At 37.0% G+C, this 18,357-nt stretch overlaps 1 protein-coding gene across 7 annotated transcripts in view; it reads left to right on the top strand.

Moving 5' to 3' along the window:
• The window catches only part of LOC129780022 (plectin), a 90,715-nt gene that overhangs the window by 55,387 nt on the left and 16,971 nt on the right, over positions 1–18,357 (top strand). Inside the window, exons 12-19 of one of the 7 annotated variants that reach the window (XM_055787870.1) lie at positions 1,321–1,338; positions 2,468–2,635; positions 2,701–3,189; positions 3,271–3,387; positions 14,393–14,413; positions 14,940–15,122; positions 16,090–16,257; positions 16,320–18,356. In XM_055787870.1, the coding sequence (XP_055643845.1) occupies positions 1,321–1,338; positions 2,468–2,635; positions 2,701–3,189; positions 3,271–3,387; positions 14,393–14,413; positions 14,940–15,122; positions 16,090–16,257; positions 16,320–18,356 (3,201 nt within the window). Of the gene's footprint in view, positions 1–1,320; positions 1,339–2,467; positions 2,636–2,700; positions 3,202–3,270; positions 3,388–14,392; positions 14,414–14,939; positions 15,123–16,089; positions 16,258–16,319; position 18,357 lie in introns of all 7 variants that reach the window. The other 6 variants (XM_055787869.1, XM_055787871.1, XM_055787873.1 and 3 more) reach the window with 6 other exon arrangements.

The following is an 18,357-nucleotide window of genomic DNA, read 5'->3' as shown; positions in this document are numbered from 1 at the left end:
ACAACATTCTTTTTACCTTAAGAGGAATATCTGTGGAGCTGATGTATATAGTAGAAAATCAAATTCGGTTACTCAAAAAAAAAATTCTCTGGATTTAAAACCACACCGTTCTGAGCTAGTTGTTTCGGTACCTGAAATCGAATAACACTACCTGGCGTAACATTTGTTTCGATGAAGCGCGTTGACCGAGAGGTCGTCACAATTATAGTTATCATAAACTTATTCTTATAGATACTGGTTTCTACGATCGTATTGCAATCGGAGATACGAACTCTTCTGAAAATTGAATACAGGGTCTTTCAGATATAACGCTCACGCAACAACAACTTTTTAACTTCTACAAAAGTGAACCGATTTTTTTTTTTGAAAAACGAAAGTAAAGCTTATTTTAGGACATTTTCGACGTGACCACCCTCACCACCCTAAACGGATGGTGAAAACGACTGTGGTCAAAGCGTAGTGAAGCAGTTCAAACGGTAGCCAAACCAGGACTAACGGCCAGGAAGGTACTATGGTGTATTTGGTGAGATTTGAAAGAAATCTTTTATTGTCAGTTGCTTCCGTATGGTCAACGACTGGACCGTTTGAAGCTTATTGACCTGGAACGGTCAGAATTGTCCAACAGGAGAGGTGTTGAATTCCACCAGGACAACGCAAGGCCACACACGTTTGTAGCAACTCACTCGAAACTCCGAAACTCGAAAGTTTTAATGCATCCACCATGTAGTCCGTACCTGACACCAAGCGATTACCACATTCTGCTTGCATTGCAAAACTTCCTGAGTTTTTTTTTTTCCTTCAAGGCCAAAGACTTCTATGAGAGAGGTATTATGAAGCTACCTTTAGAATGGTAACAAACTTTACAACAAGACGGGGCATATTTAACCGAAATCGAACAATCCGAAACATGTCGAATAAAGTTTTGAATTTCACGCAAAAATTTCTTTTTCTCCAACCTGATATGTCATCTACTCATATTCAACATATTTGTCTGACCACGCTGAGGAAGTCAGGGTCGAATCTAAGAAGTGATACTCACCAATTTCAATGCCCAGTTTCTCGAGATTAGCAAATAGAAATAGCGTTCCTAAGCCCTAAGTGAGAGTGAAAATTTTTTCTTTGCACACGTACACGAATAAATTACATTTCCAATCAGCCAATTACAAGCATTTGTATATTACACTATTAATAGCTGTAAGCTCGCAGCAATACTGTTGTAATAAATGCGAACTCTATAATTTTCTCATTTTATTGTATGGGCTATCAAAATTTCATCAACTTCAAATTCGCGATATAAAATCCTCCCGAACGATATCTTAGTTGCTGGAACGTAAAATGGTATGTGGTAGTATCGATTTTTATTACAAAAGCATCTAATGGTCTTGTACGATTTGCATTCTCTATTTGATTTTTTTCTGTTATTTAATTCACTTTAAGTATGTATGTATTGATGTATATAATACATCTGTATATGACAAAAAACACTTTTCAAACATTTTTGTGTGTCACAAATAGTGCTTCTAGTACTGGCAAACATTTCAACTTACACTTCACACTAATCTTTTGATTGATATTTTATTTCTCGAATACACGTCCAGATTTATTGAATTGCACAATTTCTCGATGATAACATAGAATGTACAGCAAAAAAATGGGAAAATTTTGATTCATCCAGACAAAAGTTTGAATTTTCCGTTGTTGAAAATTATTTATTTTTCAATTTATCGAATTTGCACCTCTAATGTTTCCGAGAGACGTAATCCTACGTCAGAAAAATTCTATAACGATGCCTCAGATATTCGCTAGATATGACTCTGTGTGACTGTTTCCTGCTTCCAAAAATAAAGAGAACATTATCAGGCCGTTTTTTACGAGCAGGGACGACATTAAAAGAACATCGCCGAAAGAGCTATCCCAAAGATCGAGTGATAAGTGTTCCGAGGACTGAAAGAAGCGCGTACACAAGGCACGAACATCAATGTAGAGGAATAAATAATTTTTTTCCAAAAAACACCTGGACACACCTCGTATATAAATGTAATCAACGGCGAAATTAAGTTAACGAGAAAAAAGACAAACAGTCGCTGTACATTTGGTCAAATTGATAAAAAAAAGGTATAAAATTATGTACATGGCGAAAGGTAACATTTCCTTATGAGAGCCTCATGTTTTCATAACTATGTCACATCGATAATTTGCGAGTAATATAAAATAATATAAATTGTAGTTTATACAAACAAAAAACTTATTCAAAATATACTGTTGCAGGTAAAATATTTGTTTTGCCCTTTTATTTGCACACATTGATACAAACCTTAGATGAAATGAATCCTGATCGTAGATAGAGGCAAATTAGAGAACTTCTCATCTTATTATTATCCAAGATTATACTTTCAATTTTCGTAGTTCTACTCTCCACTTTAAGCACTCGAAAATATCGAGAGATTGAAAATATTTTAAATTTCAGGTCGAAGAGTTACGGAATCGGCTAGAGGAGAAAAACCGAATGATCGAGAAGAAGACCCAGAATGCAATGCAATCAGTCCAGGAAAAAAATCGGATCCAAACCGAATTCACCGAGCTGAAGGAGCATATGGATATCAAAGATAGAAAAATTAACGTTTTGCAGAGAAAGGTCCGTTCACTATTCAACCAATCCTATTAGAACATGTTACTAATATTTACTGCAAATTTAAACAGATTGACAATTTAGAAGATTTGTTGAAGGAAAAGGATAACCAAGTGGATATGGCCAGAGCCAGACTCACCGCGATGCAAGCCCATCACTGCAGTTCCGAAGGTGCACTTTCCAGCTTGGAGGAGGCAATCGGTGATAAGGAGAAACAGATGCAACAACTTCGTGACCAACGAGATAGAGCGGAAGCGGAGAAAAAGGAGGAACGTGAGCTGCATGAACGTGAACTCGCAGAGTATAAAATGAAGCTTCACGCATTTGATAGTGAAGTTGAAAAGCTGAATACGCGACTTAGTCGAGCGTTGAATGAAAAAGACCGCCTGGAAGCGAAGCTTGAATGCTCACAAAGTGAACTTGGGAAATCAAAGGCCGAGCTCGACAAGGCAGCAACGGATGTTGGTCGAAGTGGAGCTGATTGGGAGAAAGCCAGACAAAAGATTTCTCGTCTTGAGCACGAAAACGATAGACTACGTGAGGATCTTGAACGCTCCCAGGTATGCAAAAATGTACGAATATTGTTTACATCATCGAAGCTTTCAATTATTTACATTCTTCTTCCTTCGCTATTACCCTAGACAACATTCGGTAGGTCAACGTTGACTACTTCTCAAGAGCTAGATCGAGCACAGGAACGGGCTGACAAAACATCAGCGGATCTACGAAGAACACAGGCTGAACTGAGAGTTACACAAGTAAGAGACGCTTTAATACTATTAACTCAAATAATGTATCATATGAAGCTTACAACCCCGAATTCCTCTTATTTTTCGCGACATGAGTGTTTCCACTCTATCTGTCATCATATTAACTGGTTCAAGTAGCTTAACAATTGGTTTTAGGAAAATAAAATCTTATTAGCTGATCAGTTTTTTTTTACATTAAAAGATAACTTTTGAGAACTACTTCATAGTCCTTTTTGAGTTCCTATCGTTATTGGCTGAAACGCATAAATTATCTAAACTAGTAGCCGATATCTCTGTCGTTCAACTAATTATTCCTACATATCAGTATCGTATATGGTTGATGTATTGCTTAGGGCGTATGAAACATTGATGTCATATATGTTAATAACAGAGCCTGAATAAAATTTTAATGCAACAACATACTATTTAAAGTATTCGAAAGCAGGTGAGATTTATGTTTACGCACCTGTTACCCTGTATGCGACATCGAAGCTTTATTTGTCAACATTATCTACGTAAACGGTGTCGAAACATAGCGCATTTACATTACTTCGGATTTTGTAATTTCAAATCTCAGAAGTACTATGTACTTCTAAGATTTGAAACACATACAAATAGGTGACTTGCCCGTAAAAAGTTGTCCATATTTAAATAACAGTGAAAATAATTTAACCACAAATCGTATTAATTTTAAGTATTGACGGATTTCGCGCCAACTCGACCAGATGATGGCATGACCCTCTCAGAGCTCAATGAAACTTTCTGGGCGGGAATACCTTACCTAATTAAGCAACTTGGCATTCTTATTTTTTCCGAAAATTTATCTAGACAACATATGCAAAGGGCTAAATATTTTTGTTAGTTTTTTTATAATTTTTTTTATTCGGTAAGTCCTACAAAAAGTGCTCTATGGAAGAGTTTGAGGAAAATAATTTAATTTTCAGGAAAAATACTGAAAAAATATTTTTTTTAAATTCTGCGCTGAAAAAAATCGATTTCAAAAACTAAAAGTTGATTTTCTCAAAATGGTCATCTCAGATTTTGATGAAATGGTAGATAAATATTTGCCATACAACTCTTTCATACATAGAAACTTATGCATATTTAAGGCAAAAAAGTTTTACCTAGACTACCCTATGCAAAATATCAGGACTCAGGATTTACTAGTGTCGCACAGCGGTCAAAGTTTGAGTTTTTTGAAAACCGAAAAATCACCCAAGGGAGAAGTAAAGGAAATCGGGGTTTTCGAAAAAAAATGTTGATGCCAAATGTCTTCAAATTGCATAAAACGTCGAGATCTACTGTAATCTCAAAAAAAATTTTGTCAAAAATCAGAATCAATGGGAATCAACATTTTTAATCAAGTTCGCTTTGAAAATTCGAGATGGCCATCACTCTAGTATACAATTATAGAAACACTCTAGTGTACAGTTATGGGACTCTAGTGTACAGTTATAGAAAAAATCAAAAACAGGTAGAAATGGATTGATGGTGACCCTTGGATGCTAAAGTACAGTTTTCAGCTTGTTTTTGTAGTCAAATACAATATGTTTAAATTCAGAGAGCAATAACTGGATTGTCGAGATACCTAACGAACTACAAAAACAAGCTGAAAACTGTACATTAACATTCGATAAAATCGACTTTTAGCTTCTAAAATCGATTTTTTCTCAGTGCAGAATATCAAATAAAATTTTTTTGCTATTTTTTTCTGGATATTAAATTGTTTTCCTCAAACTCTTCCATAGATCACTTTTTTGTAGGACTTACTATTTTCGAGTAAAAAAATTATAAAAAATGACCAAAAACATTTAGCCCTTTCTAGATCTAGATAAATTTTCGGAAAACTTAGTATGCCAAGTTGCTTAATTAGGTAAGGTTTTCACGCCCAGAAAGTTTCATTAAATTCTGAGAGGGTCATGCCTGTCCCATGGACGAGTTGGCGCGAAATCCGTCTATTCCTTTAAATATACGATAATCATCGTGTCCAAAAAAATAAAACCGTTTGTTGAAACAAAATAAATTTAAAATAGTAATACTGTTTTGTACTGAATATCGTGTATATGTCTTGTGTGTATGTTGTAAATAGTTTGTGTTAGCGATGGTTATGATATCAATATAACAAATATACCGTTCCCAAGCTTAGGAACCATATTCTCACTATGAAAAGTGTTAATACTAATTGAGTATTGTTGATATTTATTCGAAATCTAGAAATGATTAAAGTACCACTCATTGTGATAATATATGTATGGATGATAACTATATCCGTGAAATAATTTACGAAAGTCATACAAAAAACAAAAAGTGCTGCAATGCACGGGTTGAGTATATTTGATTTTAGATTTTTTGTGCGTTATGTTGACAATCATGGCTCTCACTCATGCTGACAAGTTTGGCCATTTTGAATGTTCAATTATTTTTGACAGCTGCTTTGCCTTCGTTTTTTACCTATTTCGATTCAATCCATTTGGGACGATTGATGGAATTTGATCTCAATGTCATGATTTGTCATCAATTATGATCCTCTGAAGCAAATTTGGATCGATGCGAACGGAGTTCAACAGTTCCTTAACGAAGCGAATAGTTAATACGAAGTTGTTTTTTGTCGAAATTGAGTTATTATTTTGAGTAACAGAAATTGGGATTCTGTTGTTGACGTGCTCGGGCGTCCACTCTTCGTCGTTCACGTCTTCTAGACCTTCAATGTTATGGAAGTGTTTCACAATCAGGCGATGATGAGTGCAGCCACATAAAGACCCCTACAGAGACATTTCGGGGCTTCGAACACGACTTCAAGGTGACTCGCTTCAAATTTAACAGATAACTAGTCGGTGTGAGTAATCTCTATAGCTATGCGTCGATATTTTGATCCAGTGCAATGGTTCGAATCACCGAAGGTCCTTGATCACACACCTTTTTCACACCATCCTTCCCAATGAGAGATTGAACTTCCGCAGTTTTTCATTTAGGTAGGTTTATTACCAGGCCGTTTGAGCGATGTCGATCAAACACTATTCGCATGTGTGAATTATACTCTTCGATAGAAGACGAAGCTACGCATGTATCATCAATAAAGATGACAACTCTAAACCGCGCTAGACGGTACACCAGCTACATTGCACAAAGAACACACCGAATGACGCTTGGGAGTAGCAAATCATTCTCATTGTGCAAGTTTCGATGATTCGAGCTTTATAACGACGCCGAATACGTCCTTACAGCAACCAAGGGAAGGGTAGGAATGTTAGTATGATCTTCACAGCCAGAAGAGGATTCTATAGCGTAGCTCCCTTGCGATTATCATTGGAAAAAATTGTTAGTGGGAGAGAGTAAGAAGAATCAGAATTCACTGTGGTGAGGGATGTCATTAAGGGTTTATCTTTTTTTTTGCATAATAACCATGGATAACAGCTAACATTTGCATTAAAAAATTGACTTTTTTTCGGATGGTGATAAAAAAACTAAAACAGATAATTGAGTTTGATAAATTTCTCATGGAAGATAATTATATTAGCTTACTTGCAAAAGAATTCGACGCCCTTGCGAGCGGCCTTCCACCGACCTCCCGGCCAAGCGCACACAGCAATGTAGCCGCACGATATCCGTTTTCGACGCGGTGGGGTACCGTTCTTTGAACGCGCACACTTCTAAACGGAGTAGCTTCACAGTTTTCGCCGGCACAGCTACACTGAGAGGAAAATTTAGTAAATATGACGAATTTTTTGGTACATGTTACCAATTCTCTAGTCATTTTCTACCCTACTAATCATTGGTACATGTTACGAAAGAAAAATGGTAGGAAAATATGTGAAACAAACTGCGATTTGTTGGTCCAACATTGGTGCAATATCAGTGAAAATGTTGCTTCTCATTTGTGATGAATACCTATCAGGGATTATGAAAATATTTTTTGATAATTATTTTTAATTCAAAAAATGTATTTGATTACATTTAACTCCACATACTTAGAATACATTATTCTAATAACATATAACTTATTCTATAAACAGTATCAATTATTCTACAATATAAAAATTATCATTGTGAATAATAATAACAGTACTTAATAACATCAATTATTCTACGAGCAGCGTACAAGGGGAAAATTACTATCGCAGCCTCAACCACATCAATTTCATATGCATTTCCAAAGTCTCGAGTACTCGAAAAAGTTTCCGTTCCTCTTCCTGCTGCATCGCTCTGATCTGCATTATTTAGGGACGGAGATAGCTGATTAACAGAGTGTCGGTAGCACAGCACGTTTCATTTTGTTCTCTCGTGTCCCCATGAACAAAGGAAAAACATATGTTGATAATATTAAATATGTATACATGTAATGAAACATAACATCAACAAAATGCTCACCTCCGAATAACTTCGTCTCCAAAAGAGAAATGGCAATTGCAAAGTGCGCGCTTCACAGATGTTAGGTATGACAAAACAAACAAGGTTACTAATGGTATGAAGTAACATATATGAATCCTTGGTAAGAACGTTCATTGCGTCTGAAACCACTTTTACGCGATTTTGGTAATATTTACAAAACATATGTATATTTTACCAATATTTTGGCTACTAAAGATTTGGTAGCTGCTTTTACTAAACTATTTCTCCAGTGTAGAGTTCGACTGATAGAGCTGTCAATTTTTTTCTGCTGACTCATGAGTTACTATGATTGATGCTGCATGGATAGTTTCGTCAGTGCGTGTGAAGTAATCCCATAAAAAATCGGCAATTTTTGTCCATTTTTTTAATGCAAACCCTCTGCTCTGGTCTCAATACGGTGGAACCCCGATTATCCGCGATGCGAATTATGCGGGACAGCGAGTTTCATAGTAAATTCATAGGCCTACCCGGAATTTGTGACTGAGTGATAGGGTCATGCACTTTTATTTTGGACATGGCTATCACATCATCTGTCCTCTGGTGTACATGACCTTCTAGATGGATAATTTAATGATTTATGTATTGGTAAAAAAAAGTTTTCATGCTGAAATATCTTTTTTTCGTGTTCGGAACTCATTTTTAGTTCTTACTACTATAGAGATCCGTCATTCGCCGGCGGAGTTCAATCTAGACCACCAAATAGAATATGCATAAATCTTTGGAATGTTTGACCAACATTACATGTAATTCAACTTGTGCCAACGAAGCACAGTTGTCCAGATTTCTAGTGTACCGTCTAGTTGGACGAATAGCTACTGAAGCGACGACAAATGCCAAGACGCATCATCGTTTTGGAATTCCGGTTTAACGAGTGGCACCCTGCATGTATAATGAGTATTCGAACTTTTGTGCGTAACGTTTATGTACTATTGACAGTGTCGAACAGAAACAGAATCGGTTAATCGGAACGACTCTCTTCGATAGAAGACGAAGCTACGCATGTATCATCGATAAAGATGACAACTCTAAACCGCGCTAGACGGTACACCAGCTACATTGCACAAAGAACACACCGAATGACGCTTGGGAGTAGCAAATCATTCTCATTGTGCAAGTTTCGATGATTCGAGCTTTATAACGACGCCGAATACGTCCTTACAGCAACCAAGGGAAGGGTAGGAATGTTAGTATGATCTTCACAGCCAGAAGAGGATTCTATAGTGTAGCTCCCTTGCGATTATCATTGGAAAAAATTGTTAGTGGGAGAGAGTAAGAAGAATCAGAATTCACTGTGGTGAGGGATGTCATTAAGGGTTTATCTTTTTTTTTTGCATAATAACCATGGATAACAGCTAACATTTGCATTAAAAAATGGACTTTTTTTCGGATGGTGATAAAAAAACTAAAACAGATAATTGAGTTTGATAAATTTCTCATGGAAGATAATTATATTAGCTTACTTGCAAAAGAATTCGACGCCCTTGCGAGAGGCCTTCCACCGACCTCCCGGCCAAGCGCACACAGCAATGTAGCCGCACGATATCCGTTTTCGACGCGGTGGGGTACCGTTCTTTGAACGCGCACACTTCTAAACGGAGTAGCTTCACAGTTTTCGCCGGCACAGCTACACTGAGAGGAAAATTTAGTAAATATGACGAATTTTTTGGTACATGTTACCAATTCTCTAGTCATTTTCTACCCTACTAATCATTGGTACATGTTACGAAAGAAAAATGGTAGGAAAATATGTGAAACAAACTGCGATTTGTTGGTCCAACATTGGTGCAATATCAGTGAAAATGTTGCTTCTCATTTGTGATGAATACCTATCAGGGATTATGAAAATATTTTTTGATAATTATTTTTAATTCAAAAAATGTATTTGATTACATTTAACTCCACATACTTAGAATACATTATACTAATAACATATAACTTATTCTATAAACAGTATCAATTATTCTACAATATAAAAATTATCATTGTGAATAATAATAACAGTACTTAATAACATCAATTATTCTACGAGCAGCGTACAAGGGGAAAATTACTATCGCAGCCTCAACCACATCAATTTCATATGCATTTCCAAAGTCTCGAGTACTCGAAAAAGTTTCCGTTCCTCTTCCTGCTGCATCGCTCTGATCTGCATTATTTAGGGACGGAGATAGCTGATTAACAGAGTGTCGGTAGCACAACACGTTTCATTTTGTTCTCTCGTGTCCCCATGAACAAAGGAAAAACATATGTTGATAATATTAAATATGTATACATGTAATGAAACATAACATCAACAAAATGCTCACCTCCGAATATCTTCGTCTCCAAAAGAGAAATGGCAATTGCAAAGTGCGCGCTTCACAGATGTTAGGTATGACAAAACAAACAAGGTTACTAATGGTATGAAGTAACATATACGAATCCTTGGTAAGAACGTTCATTGCGTCTGAAACCACTTTTACGCGATTTTGGTAATATTTACAAAACATATGTATATTTTACCAATATTTTGGCTACTAAAGATTTGGTAGCTGCTTTTACTAAACTATTTCTCCAGTGTAGAGTTCGACTGATAGAGCTGTCAATTTTTTTCTGCTGACTCATGGGTTACTATGATTGATGCTGCATGGATAGTTTCGTCAGTGCGTGTGAAGTAATCCCATAAAAAATCGGCAATTTTTGTCCATTTTTCTAATGCAAACCCTCTGCTCTGGTCTCAATACGGTGGAACCCCGATTATCCGCGATGCGAATTATGCGGGACAGCGAGTTTCATAGTAAATTCATAGGCCTACCCGGAATTTGTGACTGAGTGATAGGGTCATGCACTTTTATTTTGGACATGGCTATCACATCATCTGTCCTCTGGTGTACATGACCTTCTAGATGGATAATTTAATGATTTATGTATTGGTAAAAAAAAGTTTTCATGCTGAAATATCTTTTTTTCGTGTTCGGAACTCATTTTTAGTTCTTACTACTGTAGAGATCCGTCATTCGCCGGCGGAGTTCAATCTAGACCACCAAATAGAATATGCATAAATCTTTGGAATGTTTGACCAACATTACATGTAATTCAACTTGTGCCAACGAAGCACAGTTGTCCAGATTTCTAGTGTACCGTCTAGTTGGACGAATAGCTACTGAAGCGACGACAAATGCCAAGACGCATCATCGTTTTGGAATTCCGGTTTAACGAGTGGCACCCTGCATGTATAATGAGTATTCGAACTTTTGTGCGTAACGTTTATGTACTATTGACAGTGTCGAACAGAAACAGAATCGGTTAATCGGAACGACTCTCTTCGATAGAAGACGAAGCTACGCATGTATCATCGATAAAGATGACAACTCTAAACCGCGCTAGACGGTACACCAGCTACATTGCACAAAGAACACACCGAATGACGCTTGGGAGTAGCAAATCATTCTTATTGTGCAAGTTTCGATGATTCGAGCTTTATAACGACGCCGAATACGTCCTTACAGCAACCAAGAGAAGGGTAGGAATGTTAGTATGATCTTCACAGCCAGAAGAGGATTCTATAGCGTAGCTCCCTTGCGATTATCATTGGAAAAAATTGTTAGTGGGAGAGAGTAAGAAGAATCAGAATTCACTGTGGTGAGGGATGTCATTAAGGGTTTATCTTTTTTTTTTGCATAATAACCATGGATAACAGCTAACATTTGCATTAAAAAATGGACTTTTTTTCGGATGGTGATAAAAAAACTAAAACAGATAATTGAGTTTGATAAATTTCTCATGGAAGATAATTATATTAGCTTACTTGCAAAAGAATTCGACGCCCTTGCGAGCGGCCTTCCACCGACCTCCCGGCCAAGCGCACACAGCAATGTAGCCGCACGATATCCGTTTTCGACGCGGTGGGGTACCGTTCTTTGAACGCGCACACTTCTAAACGGAGTAGCTTCACAGTTTTCGCCGGCACAGCTACACTGAGAGGAAAATTTAGTAAATATGACGAATTTTTTGGTACATGTTACCAATTCTCTAGTCATTTTCTACCCTACTAATCATTGGTACATGTTACGAAAGAAAAATGGTAGGAAAATATGTGAAACAAACTGCGATTTGTTGGTCCAACATTGGTGCAATATCAGTGAAAATGTTGCTTCTCATTTGTGATGAATACCTATCAGGGATTATGAAAATATTTTTTGATAATTATTTTTAATTCAAAAAATGTATTTGATTACATTTAACTCCACATACTTAGAATACATTATTCTAATAACATATAACTTATTCTATAAACAGTATCAATTATTCTACAATATAAAAATTATCATTGTGAATAATAATAACAGTACTTAATAACATCAATTATTCTACGAGCAGCGTACAAGGGGAAAATTACTATCGCAGCCTCAACCACATCAATTTCATATGCATTTCCAAAGTCTCGAGTACTCGAAAAAGTTTCCGTTCCTCTTCCTACTGCATCGCTCTGATCTGCATTATTTAGGGACGGAGATAGCTGATTAACAGAGTGTCGGTAGCACAGCACGTTTCATTTTGTTCTCTCGTGTCCCCATGAACCAAGGAAAAACATATGTTGATAATATTAAATATGTATACATGTAATGAAACATAACATCAACAAAATGCTCACCTCCGAATATCTTCGTCTCCAAAAGAGAAATGGCAATTGCAAAGTGCGCGCTTCACAGATGTTAGGTATGACAAAACAAACAAGGTTACTAATGGTATGAAGTAACATATACGAATCCTTGGTAAGAACGTTCATTGCGTCTGAAACCACTTTTACGCGATTTTGGTAATATTTACAAAACATATGTATATTTTACCAATATTTTGGCTACTAAAGATTTGGTAGCTGCTTTTACTAAACTATTTCTCCAGTGTAGAGTTCGACTGATAGAGCTGTCAATTTTTTTCTGCTGACTCATGGGTTACTATGATTGATGCTGCATGGATAGTTTCGTCAGTGCGTGTGAAGTAATCCCATAAAAAATCGGCAATTTTTGTCCATTTTTTTAATGCAAACCCTCTGCTCTGGTCTCAATACGGTGGAACCCCGATTATCCGCGATGCGAATTATGCGGGACAGCGAGTTTCATAGTAAATTCATAGGCCTACCCGGAATTTGTGACTGAGTGATAGGGTCATGCACTTTTATTTTGGACATGGCTATCACATCATCTGTCCTCTGGTGTACATGACCTTCTAGATGGATAATTTAATGATTTATGTATTGGTAAAAAAAAGTTTTCATGCTGAAATATCTTTTTTTCGTGTTCGGAACTCATTTTTAGTTCTTACTACTATAGAGATCCGTCATTCGCCGGCGGAGTTCAATCTAGACCACCAAATAGAATATGCATAAATCTTTGGAATGTTTGACCAACATTACATGTAATTCAACTTGTGCCAACGAAGCACAGTTGTCCAGATTTCTAGTGTACCGTCTAGTTGGACGAAAAGCTACTGAAGCGACGACAAATGCCAAGACATGCCAAGACATTTATCATCGTTTTGGAATTCCGGTTTAACGAGTGGCACCCTGCATGTATAATGAGTATTCGAACTTTTGTGCGTAACGTTTATGTACTATTGACAGTGTCGAACAGAAACAGAATCGGTTAATCGGAACGAAGTGGTTTAGTCTTGTCTCTTCTGATAGCTGAATATAAACATCCGATCCGATATCTATCAAGAAGCGAATTTTATTGGTCTTAACAACCAATGTTCCTTAATTATCCTTAGTTTAGGAATATTGGCCACATTCATCTCTCTGGACACCACTGTAACGCCATTTTCACTGTATCACTGGAATTATTAGCGAATTTGGCAGCGCTTCTTCGTCTCGGGTTTTGCCATGCATTCCGGTCCGGCACAATCTGGGTATTAAAACTGTTTCTGATGATTGAGAAACCGTTCCCTTCGATAACAGCTTCATGTTCAGCTGTTTTAGAATACAAATTTTTCCGAACCGTTTCAGAACATTATAGAATATCGGAAATTTCAAAAGTGGATAGAGCGAGACAAATAACAAATTGTACAAATGTACTTATCCCGACAACCAATGCCTATTGTGATTCTATACACTATTGGCTTGATTTAGTAAATTTCGGAATAAAAATACTCCACAAATGCTTCAAGGGAGGTATTTTTAACGTGTCCTATATTTTTTGTGTTCAATCTTTGTTATACATGCGTCAAGTCATACTTGTACACCTACTAAATTCAAATTCTGCGAGAAAAGGTTGCAACCATACATATACTACCATAATTCAAATCGAGAGTAACCATAATGTGTACTGATCTAGTTGAACTACAAAAAAAATTAAGAAAGTAAATAATCATTCTTTATATAAAATGTGAAAAAATTGCTTTTTGGACTATTTTTTGTACTTTGCATAATTTAGTAAACATAATTTTTTGTAACTTTCTCACATACGATCACCCTGCTTTGTTCATAACCGATGATATCCTTGATTTGGGATAAAAATAGCTGATTCACTTCATGATGCAGTGTTACCATTTAGTATTTTTCACAAACATTTTAAAAAATCACAACAAAACATTCAAGTGAGATAAACCTACAATACAAACTGATAACACATTCACAAACATTTTATAGGAACAGACAGTAGACAATTTTGTGAGTAGAAATTTCAACATCGTTAATGCTGCTTCTGATCTATTTTCTTGGTTCACAGAGTAGTTCAAGTTTACTTTTTGAACGTTCACTTTATATTGATTCCTGTACTACTTTTCTAAATGCAAACATCATTATGAACATAAAAACGTCAATCATTCTAGCTACGAATAAACAAACTTACATACATTGTAAAAACTCAAAAACCAACTTCTCGCACAATTACGGCATCCCATTCCTTTTTCTACAAATTTTACAAAAAAAAAATCCGAAAGTATTATATCAATATTTTTTCCCACTCGTAAAGGCTTCAACCATCTTAGTTGCATATCGATAGTTTAGTTTTTTCGGTTTTGTAGGAATTTCGTTATTTCCTTCGATGAATTTATCCTGGCTTGTGTAAACTGATAATAGAACCAATGACTTCTATTATGTGCCACTACTTTTCTCAAACATAAGCAACATCTCATGTATTGTGTGAAGTTATTTTCTTTAATGCATAATTTATTTTTTTCAATTTATTATTTAGTCCGATGCCGAACGAGCAAGAGCTGAAGCCGCAGCTTTACAAGAAAAGTTAGAAAAAAGTCAAGGCGAGGTTTATAGACTCAAAGCTAAACTTGAAAACGCACAAGGTGAACAGGAAAGCATAAAACAGGAAATGGAAAGAAGTCAAACTGGAATACAGCGTATTATTAGTGAAAGGGATAAGGTAAATGTTTTATAATTTCATTGAATATCACCGAAGGCAAGTGGAAATTTAGTTAGTGTCATTTGGAATCTTTCAAATCTATTTATATCGAAATTACAATATCTTGTTGATCAATAGATAATGAACGCAAAACACTATGCAACTAGATACATTGCGTCACTTATTTGACTTCAAAACTAAATAATTTTGAATTCGGATGCGGTGGAGTTTGGGGATCTTTTTGTGGTGGATTTTGAAAAACATTTCTTATTGTGTAAATAGATGAAAGTGATGTTAGCATCTAAAAGTCACATGACAGCTGCAACGTTATTACACTGAAGTATTATTTACCTGCTGTTTCCTGCGGCAATCCATTGGATAGTAGTTTTTTTTTTTTTGGAGAAAAAATATCTTGCTGGAAGTGGTACTGAAGGTAATAAGGTAGGTGTGAGCAAGGCTATTTTATTGACGGTCAAATAGAAATACGATAAAAGCAAAGCAGTCAATTATGTATAATCTAACCATCATCGTATCTTATGTGTTGTGCTATGTGGATTGTGCACTCAAATATATCAATATTTAGTATTTAGCTCTGATACTATCTGTTTGAAAGACGGTTGTGTACATACTAGGCATAAAAAATTTTTTTTCGAAATAATCCAATGATGTACTCTATGCTTCTCACGACTCTTCTTCCATACTTATCATACGTAGCATCCGCTTCAGGCCTCTCTATTCTTCAACCAGCAGCCGATTACGATCTTCTTTCTCTGACACATGTAGACTCCATATGGTTCCAAATGTAGCTAGATATGAATACCCGAATTATAACGACACCAGGGAAATTGAAATAAGAACCGCAGGTTAACGTACAATCACAGAAAGATCTCCATTCTCCTCCAACTCACTATCATTCAAATGATGCGAGCTGATGCGATTTATTCTACGTGAAATATCAAAAACAAACCTAAACTGGATTCTTTTTCAGGCCTACGGTGAACTCGATAAGATTCGCGAAGAACTTGAACGAAGTCAGGCTACCCTCGGAAAATCGCAACTGCAGCAGGAGAAAATACAGAATGCGTTGGATAAGGCACAAAACGAAGTCGACCATTTGCAAGAGAAATTGGATAAAAGTATCGGAGAAGTTAGAAGAGTAAGCAGTGCAGTAGCAAGATCTTGTGCATATAACTAACTAATTAAATTGATTAATTCCAGCTTCAACTTGAAAAGGAAAAAATTAATTATGAATTCGAGAATATTCAATCGCAGCTTGACAAACAGCTGGGTCAATCGTCTCGAGTTCAGAAAGAAAAAGAAAGCATCCAGATGGATTTGGAGCGGTATCGAGATAAGGCCGATAAATTGCAGACAACAATGGGTCGTTTGCAGAAAGAACGCGATACTCTCTGTGATGAATTGGAGAAACTTAAGGAAAAGGCAGAATCCACTCAAAGTAGCGCCCTTAAGTATCAACGGGAGCGTGACGCTATCCAAACAGAATTGGAAGTGGTCAAGGAACGTTGGGAGAAAGCCCATCAGACTCACCAAAAACTTCAAATGGAACGTGATGATGCTGTCACAGAGATTGATATTCTGAAAGAGAAACTTGACAAAGCACTGTATGCTAGTCAAAAGCTCATCGATGAGAAGGACACGTCGAACAAAGAATTTGAGAAAATGCTCGAGAAATACGACCGTTCACAAAACGAAATCTACAGATTGCAGTCGAGAACAGATGCGGCAGAAGCAGATCGTAACAGACTCGAAGTTGAAGCGGAACGATCAGCTTTGGCCGCCGCAAAAGCAAAGGAGGACCTCAGGAAACTGCAGGAGGAAACCACTCGGCTTCAAGAAGCCTGCGATCGGGCAGCAATGCAGCTAGGACGATCCAAAGAACTGGAGGACAAAGCAAAGGAAGATGTTGATCTCATTCGCGAACGTCTCGATAAAGCACAAGCCGATCTTCGACGAGCACAAGCAGATAGAGAAAACATGCAGGCAGAAATCGAGAGGCTCACTTATGAAATTGACCGTGCACATAATAGTTACACCAAACAAACTGCGTCTCTTGAGGCAGCACAAGAAGAAGCAGCACGTTATAGTATAGAGATCGAGAAAATGAGAGAACGATATGAGAAAACAGCAGCCGAAATGCGACGACTTCAAGAAAATGAAGCATTCTCTAGAGAATCACGTCGTCTGAAAGAAGAAAACGATCGCTTGCGAGAGAAATATGAAAAAATTATGATTGAGTTTGAGAATATACGTAGTAAGTCACAATATGAAGAGGAATCACTTGAAAAGTACAAACAGAAATTCGAATCACGAGAGAACGAATATCAAACTATAGAACTCAAATTACACGAAACCACGCTACAGTTGGACCTGGCTCGCCAAGAAGTTCAGAAACTCATATCCAATCAAGATAAACAACGTACAGATGCTGAACGTGCGCACATAGAGTACGAGAAGATTCGTGACAAGTATGAGAAACTCATCAAAGAAGTTGAACGTTTGCGACAAAATCCAGGATCTGCCGTCAGCCCAGGAACACTCGCAAGCACATCAGTTGGCATGAGTGATAAGGAACTCGATAGGCTCCGAGATAGATTGGAAAAAGCATTGCAGAGTCGAGATGCTACTGAATTAGAGGCAGGACGTCTTGCCAAAGAGCTCGAAAAAGCACAACTACATTTAGCAAAACAACAAGAAGCATATGAAGCTACAAGGATTGAATTCGAACGCATGTCAGCTGAACTCACTCGTGTCCTAGAGCGACTTGAGAAATCAGAAGCTGAGAAGGAAACACTTCGGCAATCTACCAAAATCTATGAAAAACATCATCAACAGCATGCCAGTAATCATGTTGAACATAATGTTATGAAGATTGAAGCCGATAACAAACAGTTGATGGCAGAGCGAGACCAATTAGTTATGCAACTGGAAAAAAGTCAAGACATGTTGATGAGCTTCCAACAAGAACTGAATGCTGCCGAACTAGAATTGCAAAGACAATGTGAGGAAAACAGACGACTTAAGAATTCACCTCAAAGTGCACATGCTCAAGCTCAATCAAACTCACAAGAAATACAAAACTACAAGAAAGAAATTGCACGTCTGAAACAGATGCTACAAGAAACAGGTGCCCGCGGAGATAGCGAACTTGAACAGTGGCGCAAGGTAGTGGAACAGGAGAAGAATCGGGCGGATCAGGCGGAAAAGGCCGCTATTGAACTGCAGAAGAGAATGCAGG

The sequence above is a fragment of the Toxorhynchites rutilus genome, chromosome 3, assembly GCF_029784135.1.
Source record: "Toxorhynchites rutilus septentrionalis strain SRP chromosome 3, ASM2978413v1, whole genome shotgun sequence".
In the NCBI taxonomy this organism is placed as follows: Eukaryota; Metazoa; Arthropoda; class Insecta; order Diptera; family Culicidae; genus Toxorhynchites; species Toxorhynchites rutilus.
Note: the sequence above shows the minus strand (reverse complement) of the source record. Positions and strands in the feature narration are given on the sequence as shown.